The 25,656-nt window shown below is 40.9% G+C and overlaps 1 protein-coding gene across 1 annotated transcript in view; it reads left to right on the plus strand.

The window, feature by feature from the left end:
• UNC13C (unc-13 homolog C) overlaps positions 1-25,656 on the plus strand; it is a 718,105-nt gene that overhangs the window by 229,540 nt on the left and 462,909 nt on the right. Inside the window, exons 9-10 of the mRNA XM_088444832.1 lie at positions 2,090-2,231; positions 16,230-16,399. Coding sequence (XP_088300958.1) covers positions 2,090-2,231; positions 16,230-16,399 — 312 coding nt within the window. The remainder of the gene's footprint in view (positions 1-2,089; positions 2,232-16,229; positions 16,400-25,656) is intronic.

Raw genomic sequence — 25,656 nt, forward strand, 5'->3', positions numbered from 1 at the left:
TGGAATATATTCTATTGTAAAAATTATTTTGTCAATCAAGACCATATTCTTGATTGATGTTAGCAATAATCATGAATATTAGTTAGTACCACCTACATAAATCCTTGAATACTGCACTATAATCAAAGAAGTAAAAACGTAAGATATGTTGAAAGCATAAATCTTTCAGCTAAAGCTAATCTTACTCCAGTGGGTTTATTATAGTGTCTTATCACTATAATAAACTCACTGGACTTGATATCATGCACATTGGTTGATGCACAGCAAATCATTTTAGATTTACATCGGCATGCTTGTATGGTTGTGCAGGATAGCAGGTACTAATTACCCATGCCCAGGCTTGTTGGAGGGGCCTGGGTAAGTCATTTAAGGGGACATTGTCCCCCTTTGCAGAGTTGCTGCAGTGCGCGGCGTATCCCTGGTGATCACGTGCACTTCCTGGTTCTCAGCTTCCCGGTGACCTGCCAAGTTTCCTTATAGTATGGCTGTTTTTCTCCTTTGGTCGGGGAGAGACTATTGCAAAATGCAGTAGACAATATGCCGAGGTAAAGCTGGGTGCTGGCAAGCTCTTTATTGCCTTCTTTTCCAGTTCTCTCACAGTGCTACAGCTCTGTTCCTTAGCCTGATGATACACTGACATTATTCTGTCCCCCCTATACCAAGCTAGGATGGTTCTTGGGCCACCTCCACCCCCTATACTGAGCTAGGATGGTTCTCGGCCCACCTCCACCCATCCATACAGTTAGACCTGCCACCTCAACACTTCCCTATGATGTGTCCCTATACTGTGTTTGGTTATAAGGATGGGAGAAGAGGTCCTTTCTGCTGAGCGTCCGCTTGTTATTATTCATTTAATTATATGGCGCCACAAGGGTTACCTGTGTGTGCTGGCTTCCCAGTTTTACACACTGTAGCCAGTCATTTGTGTGACCCGGCCGCTGCTCCTTCTCTGTCACTTCTAGGGGTGCATTGACTTCAGCTACAAGGCAGGAGCGGAGGGCAGACAAAGAGATGTGATGTTCTGCAGGGTCACCATTGTTGAAGGGAGAGGATCTGCACACATGATTGCCAGAGCCTGGTGATATCCAAGGAGAAGTATAATAACCAAGGCAATGCTGTCTCCTCAAAATGTTTTGTACCCTGATGTGCTGGTATATATCCAGTGTATGGTCAGCTTATGAGGGGGACAAATGGTATATATTTTTGGGGGGGAGGGGCATTGCCACACCTCCAGGTTTTGCCCCCCAAAACAGTACTAGGAGGCACATGTCTTTCCTTAAATTAAATCTCATTTATTGTGGGATTTGCATCCATTACAGAGGTTGCTCGAACTTTGATTAGTAATTCAATTCTACGCTGAGACACAACTAGAAGGTGGGAAATGCATCCAGATAAAATTGGGACCACATGTCTACACTGTAACACAATCCATGTAAAGTTGCTAAAAGTGTGCCCTTTTTACATCATCATTTAATAATAATCTTACTCCACAGATTAAAATTTCATTTTTGCACCACTCTTTAAAACAAACCACGTGTGCTTATTAGTTACATAGCTAAGATTTCCCTTGCTCCACCCAGCTCTTCCCATCGGCTGCTGCTCTGCAAACACATCTTATTCCACAAGCCCATACCCTTTGGTGGGAATCCAGGTGCACAAACCAGATGTTTTAACTACAAAACATACCAATGTCATACCATACCTCTAGATTGCAAGCTTGCGAGCAGGGCCCTCTTACCTTTATGTATGTCTTTTACGTATATGTCTTTTATGTATGAATGTCTTTTAAAACCCAGTAAAATGTTAATTTTGATTCAAATTGTAAAGCGCAACAAATTTGCTGCGCTATATAAGAAACTGTTAATAAATAAATAAATAACTGTCCTGAATTGATATTCTCCAGTAGATTACAATTTCTATCAGTTCCTTTAATGAGGTCTAGCAACTATTGTATTCAATTTAAGAACTCCCAGATATTTTCTGAGAAATAGTGTAAACCAACTTTGATATGGCAAATCTTTTCAAGCTCATTTTATAATGTAATTACTGAATTATAATGTGTTTTTTTTTGTTTTGGTTTTTTTTGTAGTGGTTTCTGCACAGGGGTTACAAGCCAAAGACAAAACTGGCTCCAGTGATCCATATGTGACAGTCCAAGTTGGGAAAACAAAGAGGAGGACTAAAACAATATTTGGAAATTTAAACCCAGTGTGGGATGAAAAATTTCATTTGTAAGTATACATGCTAAGTCTATTTACTAATAGGGTGTATGACAGACAGTGAGACTACATTACTGTGTAATCCATTGCAGGTAGTGAAATCGGCAGAATGGTAATTCACTCGTAACATGAATCTGTGGTGCAATCAATTCTGTTTACTGGAGAACAGTAGCAGTGAATACTAGATAGAGAAATACATGTCTTGTACAGTGATGTAGTAGACAAAAGGTCATACGTTATCTTTCAAGATTAAGGAAGGTTAACCTAACAAAGTAAATGGCACACATGGCGTGAGATTAGCAAAGGAATGGTTATCTACAGTCAGGTACATAAATATTGGGACATTTACAGAATTTTCATATTTTGGCCTCTATTCACCACCACAATGGCTTTGAAAAGAAAAACAAACAAGATGTACTTTGACTGCAGACTTTCAGATTTAATTTGAGGGTAATTACATCCAAATCAGGTGAACGGTGTAGGAATTACAACGGTTTCTATATGTGCCTCCCACTTTTTAAGGGGCCAAAGGTAATGGGACAAACTAAACAATCCTATATCTAACTTTCACTTTTTAATACTTTGTTGCAAATCCTTTGCAGGCAATTACAGCCTGAAGTCTGGAACGCATAGACATCACCAGACTCTGGATTTCATCCCTGGTGATGCTCTGCCAGGCCTCTACTGCAAATGTCTTCAGTTCCTGCTTGTTCTTGGGGCATTTTCCCTTCAGTTTTGTCTTCATCAAGTGAAATGCATGCTCAATCGGATTCAGATCAGGGGATTGACTTGGCCATTGCATAACATTAAACTTTTTAGCCTTAAAAAACTCTTTGGTTGCTTTTGCAGTATGCTTTGGGTCATTGTCCATCTGCACTGTGAAGCACCGTCCAATGAGTTCTGAAGCATTTGACTGAATATGAGCATATAATATTGCCCGAAACACTTCAGAATTCATTCTGCTGCTTTTGTCAGCAGTCACATCATCATTAAATACAAGGGAACCAGTTCCATTGGCAGCCATACATGCCCACGTCATGACACTACCACCACCATGCTTCACTGATGAGGTGGTATGTTTTGGATCATGAGCAGTTCCTTTCCTTCTCCATACTCTTCTCTTCCCATCACTCTGGTACAAGTTGATGTTTGTCTCATCTGTCCATAGGATGTTGTTCCAGAACTGTAAAGGCTTTTTTAGATGTTGTTTGGCAAACTCTAATCTGGTCTTCCTGTTTTTGTGGTTCACCAATGGTTTACATCTTGTGGTGAACCCTCTATATTCACTCTTGTGAAGACTTCTCTTGATTGTTGACTTTGACACATATACACCTACCTCCTGGAGAGTGTTCTTGATTTGGCCTACTGTTGTGAAGGGGTTTTCTTCACCAGGGAAATTCTTCTTCTGTCATCCACCACAGTTGTTTTCTGTAGTCTTCCGGGTCTTTTGGTGTTGCTGAGCTCTCCGGTGCGTTCTTTCTTTTTAAGAATTTTCAAAACAGTTGATTTGGCCATACCTAATGTTTTTGTTATCTCTCTGATGGGTTTGTTTTGATTTTTCAGCCTAATGATGGCTTGCTTCACTGATAGTGACAGCTCTTTGGATCTCATATTGAGAGTCGACAGCAACTGATTCCCAGGGCCGGATTAAGGTCTGTGGGGGCCCCTGGGCAACAATCTTGTGGGGGCCCCAATCAATAAAATTGTACACAGTATATATGTATATATACTGTAGATATTTGTACACATACACACACATATATATATAAAATATATATATCATATATATGTGTGTGTGTAATTAACCTTGGTGTTGGTGAGTGCCCTTTTGTATGTGTACATTATATATATATATATATATATATATATATATATATGTACACACAAACTTATACTGTGTGTGTGTGTGTATATATATATATATATATATATAAACATACACACACACATACAGACAGCATAAGTATGTGTGTGTATGTATTCAGTGTGTGTATGTATATATATATATATATATATATATACCCACACACACACACATACAGACAGTATAAGTATGTGTGTGTGTGTATGTATACAGTATATATATATCTATATATCTATATACACACACACTTGCACAGTACATACATACAAACTTACAAATGCTCATATATTTATAATATTGCATGGTGGTGTGACAGCGGGCTACCTTTCCGCCAGCTCTTCTGCTGACTGCTCTTCTGCTCCACGGCCAGCCACACAGGGAAACACTGAGGCAGCTGCTACGTATGCCCCGCACCAAGTGCTGGCAGCCTGGGCTCTTCTCTGAGACCAGTCATAATCTCATGAGACTGTGACTGTCTCTGTAGTGAGTCACTGTCCTCGGCAGCCGCTGTGTAAGGGAACAGCTGAGCTGCCGAGGACCGCAGCAGTTGTAGTTAGTAGAAGCGCCCGGGGATCAGGGACCGGGTACAGTGTGTGGGGGCCCCCTATGTGTGGGGGCCCCTGGACGATCGCCCCTGTCGCCCTGCCCTTAATCCGGCCCTGCTGATTCCAAATGCAAATGTCACACCTAGAATCAACTTCAGACCTTTTACCTGTTTAATTGATAATGAAATAACGAGGGAATAGCCCACACCTGTCCATGAAATAGCTTTTCAGTTGATAGTCCCATTACTTTTGGCCCCTTAAAAAGTGGGAGGCACATATAGAAACCGTTGTAATTCCTACACCGTTCACCTGATTTGGATGTAATTAACCTCAAATTAAATCTGAAAGTCTGCAGTTAAAGCACATCTTGTTTGTTTCATTTCAAAGCCATTGTGGTGGTGAATAGAGGCCAAAATATGAAAATTCTGTCAATGTCCCAATATTTATGCCCCTGACTGTATATACCACAGTGGTGATTCTAAGATGTTGTAAAAAAAAATGTGCTTACATTCTTAGAATAATATTTCAGAAGTATATATTAGATAAATCACATTCTTTTTCTTTTTAATTACCCATGATGAAACATGTCTTTTATGTCTCCTATAAATTGGTCTAATAAAGGCCTGAACAGTTCTGAAAGATCCTCTCTAATGTACCTTACAAAGTGGATCCATATTAGTAGATTGACCAGGGTTAGGACACTAATTAGAAGAGTTGGGTTCTTAACAGAACTCTGAGCCCTGGCAGTACTGATGGTGCGTGCTTAGTTTATCAGAGAAAACTGCCATGTTTTATTGTGAGACAGAAAGCATAAACTTATGGAATGTTCTAGGTAAAAGATTTCTGGCTACTTGAAGGCAGAGCCGTATCTAGACTTTTTGGTGCCCTGTGCCAGAGAGAGCAATGGCGCGCCCCCTCCATTTTTTAAATAGGGACATAAGATATTGCACCTGAAGAAGGGCCATGACCTCATGGGGAAGGGCCAGGGAAGTGATAGGGGAGGCCAGGAGATGCTGGGGATAAAGAAAAGGAAGCTACAAGTGAGAATGATAATAAACAGGAAAATTGACAGGCCCAAACAGCGCCGCCAGTGGTGCCCTGTGCCATGGCACAGGTCGCACTACCCTAGTTACGGCCCTGCTTGAAGGGACAAGTTTTAGAGCACCAGTGGTTGTAATGTAGCTCTCAACCTTTTTCTCAAGACTCCACATTGTTACTTTATTAACCTAAGTGTAATTGAGCGTATTGCTGTAATTTCCATTAGGACAGCAATCTCATAATTTATGCCTTTGGCTCAGTGCAAAAGTACAATTTTGACAGTCTTTTACCATATATTAATTTATATGTATATACATAGGGGCCTATTTTTTTAAATATTTTTGCGGTCACTCTCCAAAAATATTTTTTTTTGCGCTTTTACCTTTTTTTTAATAATCGGGGCAATATGTATTATGAGGGTGCAGCCACAGAGTTCCGCAGCGTTCTCTCTATCTTGGTTGCATCAGAAGTCCTCATAGCTTTATATGGGGACTTTGAAATGGCCTATTTACCAGGCTACAAAAAGCTTAGCTTTTGGAACTTGGGCCTATTAGCTAATGCAATCTTTATGTATAATGTATAGGGCTACATTTTAACAACATTTTTGCTGGAGAGAAATGGGCAATAGTAATAGCTGTACTTCTTACTCTTTACCAGGACAAGCTCAGATCTTATCCACTGTCCCAACAACATAATTTGAATAATAGGAGCAAAAAGAGTGGCGATAATAAATGTCCGTTTACAGGGACATTTTGTGAGATATGATAAAATAGTCCACATAATCTATAAATAATACCAAAAGTATGGGTCTTAAGTAGGCTTGAGTGCATTTGTGCCCAAAACTTACATGTAAAATGTGTGCAAAAAATATAATATTTATGCATTTATTCTGAGATGCACATACAGTGTATCTTAAGGTACGTGCAACTTGTCATGAGGATACGGTTTAAGTGCATCAAGAATATTTTCATACAGCCACATAGTAGAATTTGATAATGATTAGCACATGAATGTATTAAATAATGAAAGGTGTGCATCCCCCCCTTCAAAATAAACTTGTTGACAGCAATGTGAGGGGGAGGGGGGGGGGGACAGTGGCAATAGTTGTAGCAAGTTCCAAGCTATGAAAGGCTGGGCTGGTCACACTATACAAAAGAAAATAGCAACACAAATTCTCCAGTGGAGTTGGACCTGTAAAAAACTAAAACACCTGTAAAAAAACTCCACGCACTCTAAGTAAAAAACAGCCATGCGCTAATAGCAGTGAAGTTTCCACCCAATACCACTGGCCATGAGTTTTAGGGTAATAATGTGTAAAAGTCACAAAATTGTCTTTTCATATGTAGCACTTCTTGATCCCAGCAAACTCTGGCAATCACAACTGCCGGCACTTGTAGATTTATAAGTGCCAGCATGATCTGACATCCATTGCCCATTGGGACCTATAGTGTCGTCGCACATGGGAAAATACTGTACGGAAAAAAAAGAAAAAAACATTAGAAGAAAAAAATAACTATTTGAAGACTGACAGAAAAACTTTGGGCCTGATGGAGGTTAAACTCTGAGGCATTGTGATGGTCTTTGTATGAGTGGTGGGAGCAAGTGTCGGATCAGAAATGAGCCATGTTAAGAATGGTATAATCTCCACGCAGAAGGGCACTTGCTGACTTAACTGGAGGTCAGTCAAACCGCTCTGCTGGGTGGGTCATCCATAAGGGCCTAATAGATGAACAACCTGGCAGAGTGGTGCCACTAATGATTAGTCATGATAAGAAGTGGAAGGTGAAAGCCATTTTAAGGCACAGTTGGGCGAACTGGAGGCTGTTGTAGGATTGCAAAGCCTCATTGGTGTAGTCTGATCAGCTCACTTTGCCGCCATACTAGTTCTAATTATAATTATCAGTAAGTTGATGATCAAATTTAGTACCAGTTATGCATCCTTGTTATTATTCATTACAGTTTAAGATTTGTTATAAATTGTCTAGTAATACACAGCTGACATATGCAGTATTTAATAAAGACTCCCCCAATCCCTCCCTTACCACACACCAAATCCTATTGTGAATATTTTCTCTTATATCCATAGGAATTATGTGAAAAAGAGTAAATATATAGGCAAGAATAAATAAACACATTAACTCTATGATGTGCTCTCTGTGGAGACCCAATGCAAATGACAAACCAGGAGATCTGTCTGTGCGGAGACTTGTTAGAGCGTAAGAAAGTCTCCCTGATTGGTTAGTTGCAGCTAGACCCCATGTGTGGACTAAACGGACTTCACCTAAGATTTGGGAAACTTTTAACCTACCACATATAAGCCTCTGGTGCAAAGATGCAACAGTCATCAACAACTACAAAACTTGCACCTGGTTTATGAAGGTGTAAAATGTAATTCAAAATAATTATGTATCTCAAGAGAGGGTACGCAGCATGCGTATTCATTCCTTTATTGTACTGAACTTGGACATTAACACACTTGATCCACCTCCCCAAGTTCAAAGTACTGCAAATGCAAAATACAAGTAACTCTACATATTAATGCAACTTTAGGACATACAAATATACTTATGTACAAATTGTGAGGACCCGCCGCGGTACTAATACCAGACAACAGATGGCATTGCACCATCACCACTGACAACTGCACATTCTTTTTCACTTTCTGAAATGAGCACTTTGCTAAAGGTTAAAATTAAATAATTTAGGCCTATAGGGTCTACTTATCAATATGTGGCAAAAGTACAGATTTTTTTTATTTTTTTTTGGGGGGGGCACTTATTACAGTGATAGAAAATGTTCGATTGCTGCAATTTACCAATAAAAGTTCAATGGGGCAGCTGATCAATGCTTGCTGATAGCTAGCTGTACAAGGATTCTTACAGCTTCACAAGACAGTTTTGGGGACCTTCTGCGCATTTGCAAGTCGGCTTGTTGGCTTACATATGTACAGTTGAACAGGAAGCCCAAGCTATTGTTTACTTATTACTTTATGTAAAAAATATGCAAATAATAAATCATTGTTTCCTCAATAGGTTCTCTGTTATAGATCTCTCTAGCCGGGTATGCTTCTTAAATAGGAAGAAGCCCAATCTGTTGTAAATACCTGCTATATTTAGTGATTTCCTCCTCTTTCTACTATAAATGGACCCATATGAGGACCTCACCTGTATGCAAAGTGCATTAAGTGTGCACAAGCATGTAGAATGAGGGACAGTTTCATTGTGGTCAGGGCCTCAACCTTTGTGTGTGCAGTGTACAGCTACGCTAAATGAGGTGTGCTAATTAGTGGTGTGCTACACATTCATAGATTACCACAGTTGTTTCAGTTCCTATTGCAGTGGGAGTTAACACGTCATGCTTCTCAGTTAAACAGTAGGATGATGTGAGATTAGCCAAAGGTTACCCAGCTGTGCACAATGATTGAAACACTGCGAAATATACAACAAACTACAAGATCCGGACATCTAATGAATTCTTACCCTCAGCAGTGTATACATAGGAATAAAACAACACTGCAATCTCCACAATGCAGAAAAAGGCTTTTTGTAATGTTTTCTACTTTACAGGCCATATCAGCAGTGAATGGGTAAAAGAGCTTTCAAATGTATCTCAGGAGCTTATAAATCAGCTTTGGTTTAAGCTATCCATCTGCTGTCTTGTATTGCTGTCAGCCCTGAATACACCGTTTCAATGTATTACGATATCTATTATTAAATGCAAATACAGCTAGATTTATGTTGCCTGTGCCTTTGTAATCAATATTGCACATGGACAGTAGTCTCTTCTTGTTTTCATTTGTATATTTATTTGTTCTATAATTCACATTCCAAACAAATATTACAAGTTAGTCTTTTCGAGATGGTACTAAATATAATTTTAACAGTAATCATGAATTTTTAAAGTGGTCAATATGATTATTGAGGATAGTATGAATCCGAGAAACCTGACATCCATTATTTTAGAATATTTCAGACACTAAAAATTGTTTACCAATTAAATAACTCAAAGCTGAAATAAATCCTAGAAGTAATTTGAATAATTAGGGCCTTTTTTTTCCCTTAGATGTTTTAATGTGAGTCACAAGCTATATTTGCGGGGGGGCCCAAATGAAGAATTCTGAATGCTCACCCTTACTTTGCTTTTCATCCACTCTTTGAATTGCAGTCTTTCAAAGACTATTCTATAGATTTGTAATTACTCAATGAACTTTACCTGTTCTTAATCCGTCACTAATCACAGGAGACTATTTAAGCACAGCGGCTCCCTGTTTTGCTTTGCCTTATTTGTGGTGTATCAGACCTGTAATTTTGCCTTGTGTTTTCTATTTTTACTTGCGTATTCTATATCACTGGACCATTTCTGCTCTTGCCCAGCAAGTGACGGCATTGACTTAAAACCTGCACCCTCAAGCCCTAGTTCTACAAAACTCACAAAATTTGAATGCCTCAAAATAAATACATTTCATACAGGTTTATTCAAACATGAAAAAGCATGCTAGATTCTTGAACCTCTTATCAATCCTAGGTGAAGTGGTTTCTGATTAAGAAAATCAATTATCACAATGGTTCTGGATAAGCTTTTGCCTTTCAGCTGCACCTGCATCTAACAGGCAAATTGAGTACACCAACCACTGTTTGGGACAGTACCTCCAATGCTTTATTGGTTATCTAGTAGATAATATCTATGGGTTAATTGGATGTACCCATTACCTACAGCAGAGTTTGCTTATATTAATACATGCAATATAAATCTATTTCCCCCCGAAAAAACTTTTTTTATAAATTAATAATCACATCCAGATTTTTCTTTTGGTCTTCAATTGACACGACTATTCCAGCTGTTAATGACAAACTCACTAAAGAACCATGAGCTGCTTCATAGAACACTTTAAGAAGCTCAGGCCCACTATACAAAGACAGAGACTACAGAAATAGTTCTTTTTTTAACTGTGAAGGAGATGAGGTTTCACAAGTGAATATGAAATTAAACAGACTTCTTCAAACTCGAGACAAAAGTATATTGGGCCCTTTGAGATTTCAAAGCTAAAAAATTTGGTGACTTTTTATTTTAAACTCCCTGATTGCATAAAGTTACAATAAATTTGTTACTCGCCTCTAATACCCCTTTTACACCGACCTAAAAAATACGTGAACGCGCATCAACCTGGGATTTTTGTCGGTGTAAATGGATCCACCCATGTCCAGTGACCCAGGGATCCAACTCTGGTAGCTTTCAGGGTTGGGCACGGGTCATTCCCGTGTCACCCTGCAGTGTAAGCGGGAATAACGCGTGTCGTGCCGCACTCTACCTGATTAGCCAGCTTCAGTGGTGCTTGGAGATTACATCATCTCCAAGCATCCACTGCAACTCAGGAAGAGCTGGGTCACTGCAGACCCAGCTCCAGTTTGAATGGTGCCGACCCGGGCATACCCCGGGTTAGTGCCGCAGTGTAAAATGCGTCTGTCCTGGGTCTGATCCGGGTTGGAAACGTGTTCCAAATCCCGGGTCAAACCCAGGACTTTGATGTAAAAAAAGGTATTAGACTCTCCAAGGAAATTAATTTCCTGGTTGCTCAAATCTTGCTCTGGGTCCAGTGTGAATTGGTGGGAAAGATTAGTGTGTAGGGTAAATGACTGCTGAAATGCTCTGAAATAAGTTTCAGTACCTAGCACTGTGAGTGGGTTATTGAGAGCCTAATGAAATTTACCATGCTTCAAGATAGGTTTGCAAGATCCTTTAATGTAACCTTAAGGCGGGTATCCATTACCCGATTAAATAGAGCGATTGAACGATAACGACTTTGTTACTATTCAATCGTTTGTTAATCAGGCACAAATCAGGCAGCTTAATGTCAAAAATGACCAGCGATGCATGCTCCCGCAGATCATTTATGTCATCTATCATTGCCCGAACATGATGGTCAATCTGCCGATAACAACAGTTTAGCTATGTTCGGTGATGAGGGACGGTGCCTACACTGAACGACATATCATTCAGTGTAGGCACAGCACAAACTGTGACAAAACTGCACGATTACAATGTCGTAATCGTTCAATCGTTTCACAGTCTGCTAGTGGATATGCACCATTAGCAAGGCTGGAAAAAGAGCTGATAACATCCTACTCGAAAGGGGACTAATAACATTTATTTATATCTCCCAGTAGAACGTTTGAACTGCAGTTGTTGCTAGACTATTCCCAGGTATTTAATTACTCAGTGAGCTACACCTATTCCTAAACACTGAAACATCAGGGGAAACACTGAGTCATTTAAACCCAGCCTTGTTATGTATGATTTTGGTTTGCTTTGACTGCTGCTGTTAACTGTGCACTGAACTAGCTTAAGTTTGTTTCTCTACTATGAAACTTCTTTGAGGTGCAGAGAAGTACTCTTATAGCGCTTCTAGGGTAGAGAGGCAGCCTCAAGAACACAAAATATGTTTAACCTAAAATTAACCATAAAAAACCGTAAGATATGGTGATAGTGTACCACAAATGGCGCTACACCGGGATAATGGAGGGAAAGGGTATAAAAGAAATATATTTGGATATATGATAATAATTTGGTGCAGAAAGCTCCTGGAATACTCCCTATTTTTGAACTCACCACCGTTATCCGTTCTTAGAACTTTCAGCTTCTGACCTGTTGGGATTTCATTGAGATTCTTGTACACTTTGACCCTACTTGTTACTTTGCTTTTGTTCTTTAATAAATAAACATGTGCCATCCTTGTAGCATCATCGTTGTTTGTAATAAAGTAACACTTGCCACTCATTGACTAAACCTCCATTGGTCCACTTATGTCAGTATGACTATGTACTAATTCCAATGGCACTTGTGCTCTGCATGTCAACTTTAGAAAAAGTACAACATGTGTGCTTGCCTTTCACACAGCTCTCACATGCTGGTCTTTCAGGATTATCCTTTGCATCCCAGTCAAATATGCTACTCTGAAGCTTCTGTACTCCATCATAGCATACAGTAGTTCCATTGATAGGGTGAATTCCTCAGCGACCATTGCGCGGTACTCCACAGTGTCAGTGGTATATAATTGTTGGTACCAGGTAGCTGCGGCAGTGACAGTCCCTCTTTGGTATACACAATGCACCGACCCTTGGCAAACTGAAATATGTATCCTCTTCGCTCAAGAACACTTACAGCAATCAGGTTGGTTCCTAGGTTAAGTAAAAACAGTATGTCTACCATGTCAGTGACATTTTCCTTGCCTATCACGCTTAAGCATTATCTAATGGTCCCAACTAGAGTAGCATATAAAACCTTTCCTCCTATACCTTGGACCTTTGTTGACTCACATGGCCTTAATGACTTGAACCAATTATCATTACAACTGAAATGTTTCTTCTGAGTCCATGTATCAACAGTCTCTATGATGGCTATCTGCTACATTGGAGACTAACTCATTCACACTCACACTTAAGTGATGAGGTGCCACTTGATACACTATTACGTCTGTAATCTGAGGCTTTATGCCCCAATCTGTGACACTTGAAACATCTGAGCTTTAAACTTTTGTGCTTTGAACTCTTAGGGCCATATAGAATTGGGAACTAGGTTTTCTGTGCAAAAAATCATGAGGACCTCGCACCCAATTGTGGAATACTGCACGGGTATGTGCTCTCCTGATACCCGCAATATTCATTTTAAAAAATGCATGCAGGGCACTGAAAACCCTATGGTGCAAGAAAAAAAAAATCTACTTACCGGTCCAGTGGTGTCCATGGCTCCAGGTCATCTCCCCTCCATCTTTGCACTGGGGAGGGGGCTGCTGGGAGGGGAAGTAGCTACTGGGAGGTGTAGTTCTCCCTGCAGCTGCCTCTGGGGCTGCTCTCACAAATATGGGGGGCACACTCACACACACTCACACATACTACCCACACTCACATAACAAACTTACACACACCGCTGCTACAGAAGACCGGGTCTCAATGCTGGAAGGAGAAGACACCATTTTGGAGTAATTACCAACTAATTAAACTAATTGGAAACTTCCTATTGCTTAATTAGTCATTAGGAGGGGTGCCACCGAAAGTCCCAGAGCATTTCCCAACCATTTCTCATAAAAATAAGGATTTTAGGAAAAATTGGTCCTGGTGCTGAAAAAATTAAAAACCCCACACCTAATTGAATGGCAAAAATTTCGCACCTGCAAGAAGAACCCCCCCCAGGTGCGGGATTTTTGCTATTCTTGAACCTAATTGAAAACCCCCCTAACCGTAATCCTGCATAAGGTTTTGCAGCATCGCCATAGCAACTTCTTCAATAGTGACGCCAACTGAAATTAACTGATGAGAGATGGATAACATTCTGTCTATGCACTCATTCATGTTTTCACAAGCACTTAAGCCTTTATCTTAAGCTATTTGCAGTGCTATCTACATATCATAATGTATCTTTCCTGTGGATAATAGAATAAATTAGATTCTACTGCTAGAGCAATTGTCCCCATAGCTCTGTCTACAACTTTTCTGCTTTAACTGCAACCATTAGCTTTTCAAAAGACATACTGGTCCCTGCACTGTACATTTCTATTAGTCAGATATATAAGGTTCTGTCTTTACTCACTCAGATCCCCTTATTTCGTGTCATCTGCAACTTTAATTTTGGTATCAGAGTATACAACACCAGGAAACTTTTGGCAGTCGCATTCGTGGAACAGATCCCACTTGTGTTAGCCTGGTGACTAGACAGATGTTTAATCTGAGGAAGATAGTAACTTCTAGCCCATAACCTATTAGCAGAGATGGTGGTGACAGCAGGTGATAGTGTAAGCTGTCACAATGATGCACATGCAAAATCTGCTGGGAGCAGCAGTTCTCCAGATGAATTGATACACCAGAGCATAATATAACTGGCCAGAGTAAGAGTGATTTTGATTAAATGTGTGATGCTGTAGTTGGTGCTAGTGGCGGTTTGTTCACAAGTGGTATGCTTAACCAGTTCTTAGATTGAATATATATCAGGTAGAACTACAGGTAGCATGTGACACAGGGAATTACATAGGTGTAACAGCGCTAGATGTAATACAGTATTTGTGGCAGGCTGGAGCTCAGAGTATTGCTGTGCGTTATAGTGAGCCGTGTGGGATTGCGGTTCTAACAAAGGACATAGTAGCTCTGGTGGTATAGTGTACAACGGTGGTGATGGGTATGCAGCAGAATACTGTAGGGCTCTTTGGTGGTGAGAGTCTCCTGGTCTGACCTGTTTTCATGGAACTTGGGGAGTAATGATGTTCAGGATGCAGCACATGTGCAGTAGTGCGTGTCAGAGGTCAGACCTCTCTTTGGCTGAGTCCCGGCAGTTTGTACTGACTGCTGACTCTCTCCTGCCTAGATATTCATGGAGGGAGGCAGCACAGGTGTGTATTCATTCCAAAAATTGTCACAAACACACAATGACATTTATTATGCTAAAAACACATAACACTGCAAGATTTATACTCCCGCAAAGTGCATCTGGGGGTAAGAAGCAAGTCACATGGTGAGTGTCATTATACTGAGATTAAAATGCTGAGTGCTGTACATGGATTTTTTTTTTTACTAAAATGGACCCGTTGTTTTAACAGAAATATAGAGAGCTGACTGATGTTTTGAGGACATGGATCATATAGCGTCTGTTCCTGTTAATAACGGACAGTATGAAAGTGATTATCTGCAGTAACTGTCTAAGTCGATACCTTGTACTGTTCACATCATCATATAATGTAACACCCATTTGTTAAATCTTTCTACCTTGCTTTATCTAACAGTGGGTGCTATAAGACACTGTGAGTAAAATATATGTGGTACTGTACTTTCATATGCTTCGATGCTGAATGTCTTCTAGTAAAATTCTGTAATTAAGATTTTGTATAGCACAGGCCATTCAGCAGCATGAGAGCATAGGTAACTGCAGTGTATGTAGCATTGCAGCCTGTGGAATGTTCTAAGCCAGTGGTGGCGAACCCTGGCACTCCAGCTGCTGTGGGACTACATATACCAGCATGCACTGCCATAGTTTTACTGTTAGGGAATGCTAAAACTGTGGCAGGGCATGCTGGGATATGTAGTACCACAGCAGCTGGAGTGACAGGGTTTGCCACCACTGTTCTAAGCTGCCTGGCTATCATTGTTATCCTTCAATGCAGTTGTTTGACACAGTTAAGTATAATCAATAATTGCAGAGCGGAGTACATGTGTTATAGGCTGTTAGCTAGAATTAGACGTTTCCAAAGATCTGCCTTCAGCTCATACGAGGCTATATGAACAAAACAACAAGCAGCAAATGCCCATTATTACATTTGTGTTACTTATAAAATGGAAATTAGTTGGGTAAGATATATTAAATGGGGTCATATTATTCATTCCCGCTTTCTGGAATATGGGCTTTTAAATATAAAATCACAAACCTATAAACTATTTAAAACTGCATTTATTCATACAGCAGAATTATATATGTCCAGTGAAAGGCATATTAATTAAAACGTTGCTTCAAATATGAACACAGAGGAGTTTATATACATTATAGATATATTTATATATATATATTTATCTTTTTCACCCATAGTGAATGCCACAACTCCACAGACAGAATAAAAGTGAGGGTTTGGGATGAAGATGATGATATAAAGTCCAGGGTAAAACAACATTTCAAGAAAGAGTCGGATGACTTCCTCGGGCAGACGTTTGTAGATGTGAGAACGCTCAGTGGAGAAATGGATGTCTGGTATAATTTAGGTGAGTGTCAGCCTCTGTTTTAGCAAGGTGACAATTTAGAACAAAATAAAACATACACATTAGAATAAAATAAAACACATACGGAATAAAATAAAACAGATACACTGAATGACTTTGAGCATTGGACAATTGTTATAAATAACATAGAATTCATGAAAGTAAGCAACTTGTAAAACCTTGTCAGAAGAGAAGTTATTAAATATTTCAAACAAATTACAGTTTGCATTTTCCTTGCAATATATCCAGTGTTTGTATATACTGTATACTCTCAGGCACATCTGTGATCTAATCATTGTTACATCATCTACTGTACAAGCATGTTTTTCTGATACATATATCTATGCAGTTTTGCATTATTTGAAATTATTTTTAGCTAGAATATGCCAAACATTCCCATGCCCCAGTTTAAGTTATGCTTTATTCATATGCAGAGCAGTTTACCGGCTAATAAGAACCTAAAACATTTTACTGCCTGAAGACTAAGGGTCTATACATCTGCTCACTTTCACATTACCTTGGTTTTTCAGAAGATTTAGCACTGGTCACCTTGTATTAACTTACATTTATTAACAGAGACTGTGCATCTGCAAGAAATACTCTAGCAGCAAAGCCAGGTAAGGTCATGAAATATTCATTTAACTGAATTAAGTCTGAGGAAATATATTTAGGTCACGGATGCAGCGGCAGATTTACAGATAAATTATGTAATAGGCGAGTTTCAGAAGGATATTTGTGACCATGGCCTTTGTCATAAACCTATGAAATGATTATGTTGTTTGATGATATAATTTGATGTCACTTCTATAGCAGCACTTAACAGTGCACTAAAAATGACAGTGTTGAAAGCAAAATGATATTTCTCACATAAATGCATCAGAGAGAACAGCATCATCTCCTGCGTTACAGTCAGGGACCTTATCTTTATAAACCATTGTCAAGTACCCTGCCGTTTCTGGTGTACCTAACATTGGGGACCAGTTCTCCAGGGAGTGGTAAAATATAAGGAGAATACTGATTGGCTCATTGCATCAGTGGGCAGAATTGCTCCTGATCTTCCCCCTCTCCCACCATAGAGCTGCTATGAGAGTAATCTTGGTCCCCAGTGTGGCAACTTCTTGGATTCATACTGTACCTCTTCTCAGCAAGCAGTTTTGTGAAAAGCTGGAACTGCAAATGCAGCCTATGAGTTGTGTGACTGTGTAGACCAATAAAAAGCTAATATACTGTGTGCAGTCACATAATCCAGCTCAGCTGGAACCCTATTTGGCCCCACGACAATCACCACAACAGCGTGTAACCCTTTGTATATTTTTATGATTCTATGCCAATCAGTAAATTTACTTTCAGACTCCGTATTATATTAAAATACAGAAATACAATTTATTGGTGCATATACAGTAAGTGATATTAACAGAAAACAGCAAGCGATTCAAAAACGATAAGCAAAATAACAATCAATACTCAACTTATGTGTGAATGTCCTTAAATATGTCCTTCATATCTTCAAAACTTCTGAGGGGAACCCGTTACGGCTACTTCGATACTCAGAAATGATGGTCAATCATCGCAGAAATACTAAGCACATACACATATCACTCTCTGCCATAGTCGAATCCCAATGATACATAGATACAACAGAAGCCTTTCTAATATACTAAGCATTCTGCCAGCGCCGTAACTAGGGTAGTGCGACCTGTGCCATGGCACAGGGCACCGCAGGGCAGGGGGCGCAGTTTGGGCCTGTCAATTATCCTCACTCTCATTCTCACTTGTAGCCTCCTCTTTTATCCACAGCACCTCCTGGCCTCTCCTATCTCTTCGCTGGCCCTTCCTCATGAGGCCATGGCCCTTTTTCAGGTGCACTATCTTATGTCCCTATTTAAAAAATGGAGTTGGGGGGGGGCAATGCTCTCTCTGACACAGGGCACCAAAAAGTCTAGTTACAGCTCTGCTGCTGACCACACTATATTTATGCTATTGGAATAACCCTCATAAACTGGCTCTAACTGGTATTTGGACCATAATGCTTGTGTGCCCACTTTTTTACAGACAGGATACATTTAGTATCCCGGCGCAAGGGTTGCCGGCGATTAGAATACTGGCGGAGGAATACTGACACCTGTGAGAATCCCTGCGCCGACATTCCAACCACTGGCATCCCGAAAGTAAGCAGGGTTGGGGGAGGGTTAGCGCTAGGGCTAGGGGTTAGGGTTATGCACTAGACCGAGGGAGAGTTAGGTTTAGGCACTAGGGGGGAGGGTTAGGTTTAGGGTGCGGGGAGGGGGGAGGTTAGGTTTTGGCACTAGGGAGGGAGGTTAGCTTCAGGCACCAGGGAGGGAGGATTAGGGTAGGGAGAGGGGGAGGGTTAGAACACCTACCTAACCCCGTCTGGATTTTGACTGCCAGAATCCTGACCGCCGACACCGTGTTCCCATCCCATTACAGACAATGTCTGTCTTATCATCTTTACTTCAAGGTCTGTCATTCTGTTACACTAATAAGGACTTTGGGGGTGATTTAGTAGTGGACAGAATTGCAAAGCTGCACGCAAGCAGATTTGCAATTTCGTCCTTGCAAATGTAGAAAGAGGTGTCTGACACCCCCCTGCTGCATTTGAAATCCTAGGTCGCGATGGTGGACTGTGCTGGCCAGCTAGGTAAGCCTCAACTTACTCACGTTGATTTAATGGCAAGGCCAGGAAACTGCCTTCATGGACGCAGATCCTGGCCTTGCCATTCCCATAAAGCGGGGACGATACCCTCGTTTCTAGGTACGCTGGCCATCCATGCCCCCACACCTCCCCATAAATGCCTCTGCTTGTCAATCAGGTAGAGGCATATGAGAGCGTGTATGCACAACTTCCTCAATCAGGTCCTATGTACAGACTCCTCATGACCTCAGACAAGATATTTGCCGGTCTATGTATAAATCACCAGATACCATTTAACTAACTGGAGACACAAGGCTCCCAAGGTACTTTGTACCCATCTCAAAGGCCCTGCTACCACATACTGTATACTATTATCAGACATTGAGATCAGCACTCTGAATACAGTACCTGTCACGACCAGGGTCTCTCGGCATGGTAGTCGACGGTTAATACCTGTGAGGACGCTATGGCGAGGGGCGTCTGGCGGTGGCGGTGGTGCCTGGCGAAGAGCATTGGCTGTGCGTGGTTCTGTGGGGGCATACTGTCACTTTGGTCTGGTTAGGCCTGGGGGTGCTTCCGTTCCGTTCTGGCATGGGCGCCGCCATCTTGTCTCTGGTCAGGTGATCTAGTTGCCCTATCCTGTTGTGTCACATGCTCCTCTCTGACCATTCACGGCTAAGCACTGGGGATTTAAGGGAGTTCAGAGCTCCCTTGCATTGCCAGTGCAACTTGTTTCTCTGCGAGAGCTGAGAGAGAGTGTTCCTGTGCTTAAACCTGTCTATTGGATTCATTGCCTAAGCCTGCTTTTCCTAACCTGCTCCAAACCCTGCTGGATTCCCCTCCCTCCTCCATTTACCTTTCTACCTGCCTGAGTACCTGAACCTGCTGTTTCCCTGCACCTTGTTTCATTTCATTCCCAGCTGGACTTCACTACCTCTGTCTGCATCAGCTACAGCTCACCAAACCTGCATTCACTTACAGCGCATCAAGCCTGCATTCTGTTTTAGCTCACCATACCTATACTGGACTGTTCTGCCTGTCACTACCTGGACATTTGTTCATTAACCCTCACAACAGTTATCAAGTGCACTTTAGTGCTATACCTGGACTTTTGTTTGCCACTCCCATGTCTTCTCAGTCCCTTATTAAAAACCCCACTTTTTCATTTAAGTCTGCTCCTGTGTCCTTCTATCACCACCCTGGGTCCACAACAAATTCAGAACCTCACAGTACCAGGATAGTAGCAACCTCATATAAATATGAATATTTTAGTGAACTGCTCCTCCACAGATCTGCGTGAGCTCTGGAGCCTTATGATTATACCACTTTACACAAAATATTATGATCAACTGGTACCCCACTGCATGATACAGGATTTTAATTCAATTAGATTCCATTTTTATTTTCTTAAAACATTATCTATTTTCTGCCAAATACACATAGGAACCGTAAGTTCACGCTGGTGCTTGCCAAAAAAAACAGTTTTCAGGGATTTTTTTTTTGGAGCCGACTGAGCTCCTGAAAGGAAATGTCCAATAAGCAGGAGTGCCATGAGGGTGGGAGGAGAGCGGGTACTATACCCAGGTTTGTTAGAGGTGCTTGGCGGTGGCCCGGGTCTGATGCCTCTCCCTCCTGACCTGTCAGCAGCCCACACTCAGACCAGGGAGACTGGGGCCGCTGAGCTCCTCTCCTCTGCCTGTCCGGTGGTGTGATCACACTGATCGTGCCCCCCCCCCCTCCAATTTGCTCCTGGCTGAGAGGCTCACAGCACCCCCCAACTCAGCACACAGCACTGTGGCAAATAGTTATTTTATTTTACTAACGGGGACATGGCCATGCCTCCCGTGATTAAGCCACGCCCCCAACAGTAACAGGGCTCTGACGATCAGGGGGATCAGGTGGTTGGAGGTAAAGTACCGCAGCTAATTGTTAATGTTTGCAGTCTTTCAGACCCAAGATCCCGGTGCAGGTATTCAGAGAAAGACAAAAACAGGAGAGCAAAAAGGTCGCAAAAGATAATTCCCCAAAAAATAAAAAATATATTTTTCACAGAAATAAAAATAAAGAAAAATATTTAATAAATGTGGCTCACCACATAAACTGTTATTATTCCTAATACATTCCAGAACTAAAAGCTAAAACTAGAATACTGGCCTAAATGTAACTGTTACGTACATTTAAACTTTGAATTTAAAAATGTAAGATAATGAGTGGTCTCAAATTTTAAATGGAGTGGGGTCATCTCTCTTTGGATGCAAGTGTTATTATAATTACAAAATGTATACAGTGGCAGCAATGTGCCCATGTGCAGGAATCCAATTTAGGCCCACTTAACAATACGTTCTTGGACACCTCCCTCCATTTATTATATACTACACTTAACCTGCTCTAGACATGGTAGATCTAAGCAGTTAGAGGCGGCTTGTCGACAAGCAGTATGTGAACCAAAGAAGGCATGCGCCATATTGTCGGCAAATGTAAAATGCTACTTTAAGCATTTTACGTGCACCAGCAGTACAACTGTAAACATGATGATGCCATTCAGTTGACAACTGAGGTATAAAATGAAGACCTAATTAATTTCATGTTGGCATTAGCCACACAACTTAATTACAGAAGCTTGTTAATTATTCAGTCAATGCGATATGGTGTTGAGGGAAACGTTCTTAAGGTGACTACCAGTTTGCTGTGGCAATGTGACCATGTAACTTGCTTATTAAACCTTGCAGATGAGTCCATATACATCTATCCTCCGTGTGCTACAAGTCGCACTACACATAACGCAGGAGCTCCGTGTGACTCGGTAGTGCCGAGCATCTTTTCATGCGACTTTGGACCTTCAAATGTGTGTTATTCGCACAGTGATGTGAATAGTTAGCACAAGCAGATTCTGCTGATTAAAATTCTATGCAGCATGCCTATGTTCTGTGTGCAACTACGGGTGTATCTACATACAAAATTCTACGTTACAGTGTCAGCAACTGTATCGTACCATTTCGTATGCAGATACACCCACAGTCGCTCACACAACATGGGCATGCTGCATGCCATTTTAATCAACAGAATCTGCTTGCGCTAACTATTCACATCACTGTGCGAATAAGATGCATTTGAAGGAAAAAAGTCGCATGAAAAGACACTCAGCGTTATCGAGTCACACTATGGCATGGCGTGACTAGAAGGGCTGTTTAAGTGCTCAAGGAGGCTAGATGTATGAGGCACATCAGTAACTTTATTTATGAACACTGTGCTATAGCCAGTGATATGCAGTGAGGTCAATGGCTGGGGAGGCACACATGGAGATGTGTGTGGGTGCTGTTAGCCTGTCTCATCCCCTACTCACTATAATTCTTCCTTCATTACACTAATCTTTAGTGTCCATTGATACTCCTTCCTGCATCACTGTGTCTTCTCTTGCTGTTGCTGACTGAGTACTGATCTTTAAACACTGCAGTGCACTTGCAGATCACATGACACATCCAAGGTGTTCATCAGTGCTCTAGGCATGCCCCCCATACCCAGAGGCATGCCTCTATTAGCTCTTTTTGTGCAGCTTATTGCCCATGGTGTGGCCCCGCCCCCAGCTCTGCAAGCAGTGTCGGACTATGCAGAAGTGAGGCTGAGCTGTTGCTGCCTCATTTCTCGTCTCCCTAAAGTCCCAGGGAGCTCCACAAAGCTGGTGAGTGTTAACTATAAAAATGATTAAAATAGACAAAGAAGATGCTTATAAGTTATAAATATATTTTTTGTATTATTCTAATCATTTATATATAAAATCTCATGATCCCTGACTGGACATCCGTGGCTGTAGCACCATAAGGGTTGACTGGAGAGCTGCTTGTGATTATCATGATAAAATGGAGTTTATCATATATTTCATGGACCTTATCATATATATTGCAGCAAGATTGAAAGATACATCTACAAGGACTTTCATAGTTACCCCCCCTCCCCCAACCTCCTTTCTTGATGCTGTCTCTTTATTCCTCATTGTATAGCATACATTTATTCAAGTGTGTTGCTCCTGTCACTCAACACTGGAATTAAGAATAAGAAACCCCAAGTCATTTTCAACTGTAGAAGTGTTCCTGACAGATTGACATTAGCGTATTCTGACTGTATGTATATGAATGTGACAGCTGCCATTTTTTGCAGATTTATAAGTGTGTGTGACTACACATTTTTATTATGCTGTTGTGTTGTAAATAGGGTTTTATTTCCTATGAAACAATTAGTCTTTTGTAAGTTACCATATTTATTTTGTCCATTCATATATTTGTTGTACAACACATTATACATATCCTCGTATAGATAACTGAAAGGATCCAAGGCATATCATTCACCATTAAGATAACTTTTTTCTGAATAGCTTTCAGGCTAAATGCATATAAATGAGAGTATTATGTTGCAATGTGGTACCCCTATAGATGAGCTTTGCATAGATTGTGGCAGTTCTTGGAGTACAGTTAGAAATGTGAAGTCTGAACTTTTCAAAAGGACTTGATCAATAAGAGAAAATAGATCAATGAAGAAGTGAACATTTTGGTCCATGAGAGTGGGTTCAGTGCAGAGGTGTGTAGTGACTCGCCATATACTCTATCACCTAAACTCATAACTCTATCATCACCATCATTTATTCAGAGCCAATTGCATACCTCCCTTGGTGAGAAAGCAGATGTTTCCCAGCTCAAAACTTTTCTCTACCTTTTTCTGCTTTCTCAATGAGTCAGCCTTGTCTGTCTGAGTTTTTGCCTTAATAACAAACAAGTTATATAATAAATCATATGAGTGTTTAGTGTTACATGCGTTTACCCATCAGTTGCATTTACTGTGGGAGTGCTGTTTAATTTATTCCTTTTACATAGTAATTTCTAAAATCTTCGGGAAGTGCTGTAAAGTAAAACTTTAAAGTTGTCTAAATTCTCAGTTGCATATTTTAATTTGCACCTTTTCTGTGTCCCATCATTATTCAGAGCTAATTACTTATCCCTCATCATGCCCTATATCTGACATCTCATGCCTGCACTCTTTTACCTGACTGCACAGACTTGGAACAGTCTATGATTCATGGCAGAGCTGGTTTATCTACAAAAGTTTATGCTTAATGAGATGTATACATTGCCAGTTTGCTATTGGCTATGAATGGGTCTGATTCTGCCCCCAAAAGTCTACATAGCAGAGAGTGAGAGGCCAGTGACCCTGTTAGTTGCACTGCACCACCATTACAATGCTGGACGACCCGGAACCACCTGAGGAAACAGTCCCAATGCTTTCAGTGGCCCCACCTTCAATCGCTTCAACAACAGGAACTGTGCGGGCTAAAGAGGTCAGGGAGCAATATCTGACCTACTTCAACGGAGTGGGGGCAGTAACGTGGCAGGAGGACAGTATCCGCGAATGGACTACAGTAGACATGTGAACTGTTAAAAATTAATATACTTGCTACTTCACAAGAGGACACTTGTTCCATGTCTGGGTTGTCCACTCCAAGGTCCTCTGGACTCTCCACCATTAAGGCCTGTGTTGGTCGCTGCGGCTCCTGCTTATGCAGGAACTTCAGCATGTCAAAGTACCACAGTGTACTTTCATATGGGTCATCTGCCCCTGCTTCGGATGCCCGGCACTCTTGTTGCTTCCTTTTCTCCTTAACATAGTACAGTCCGTAAATTTTGGATTTTGATTTTGACCCAAACTGGAGTCGCCTTATAGTGAAAGGGCTTGCTAAACTCCACAAGCTCCTGGATGCAGCCGCTCACTTATTTTTATTCCAGTAGTCCAGACTTTTAACTCACCACAAGCACTCATGAGCGTGGAATAGCTCAAGAAACCCCGACACAAATTGCCTTTCCCTGGCACTTGTCATTCCTTTTGGGAAAAGATATTGAAAAACTTAAAAAGTTGTAATGTTTTTATGTTTTAAATTTGTAAATAATAAATTTTTAACCATGTTTAAAAGTTTTACCGTTTGACTAAATACATGCAGTTTCTTTTTTTGGGGGGGGTTATACTTTATAGAAATGTGGATAACAAGCTTGCAAGGCCAGGGGGTACAATGCGTGTATTGTGTATTTGACAATTTGGGGGGCTTCAGCGTTGGTGCTCTAGGTTCATTGGTGGTGCAGGGGTTAATACAGATTGGTGGTGCAGGGGTATGCATTGGTGGTGTAGGGGTTAATACAGATTCACAATATCAAAAACAACTCCAGACACACTATGCTGCTTCCTGATGTCTTGTCCACCGTCGTCTATCACAAAATGGAGGAGGGGAGTGTCCAGGGACATCGTACTGCAGCAAATGTGCGTACGATGTGTGTCAAATCATACATGATAGGTCGCAATCTTTCTGCAAAACCATCTGTTCTACGATGCCGATACACGACGCCGGGGACGCGCATCGTAATCGTGTATGAAAACACTACTTTTTAAACGATTGGTTGTTACGACGGCCATATCGTGTAAAGAATCGCCCTGTGTAAGGGGGTATTGAGAAGTGTTTCAAATCAGAGACAAGATACATTTGTTTCAGATTTCGTCAGATTTAGTCAGTGTATTTGAGTAACAAGATATATTTGTGTCAATTTGAGTGTTTACTGGTTACTATGTGAAC

This window comes from Taudactylus pleione, unplaced genomic scaffold, assembly GCF_031769625.1.
Source record: "Taudactylus pleione unplaced genomic scaffold, aTauple2 ptg000019l, whole genome shotgun sequence".
NCBI lineage: Eukaryota > Metazoa > Chordata > Amphibia > Anura > Myobatrachidae > Taudactylus > Taudactylus pleione.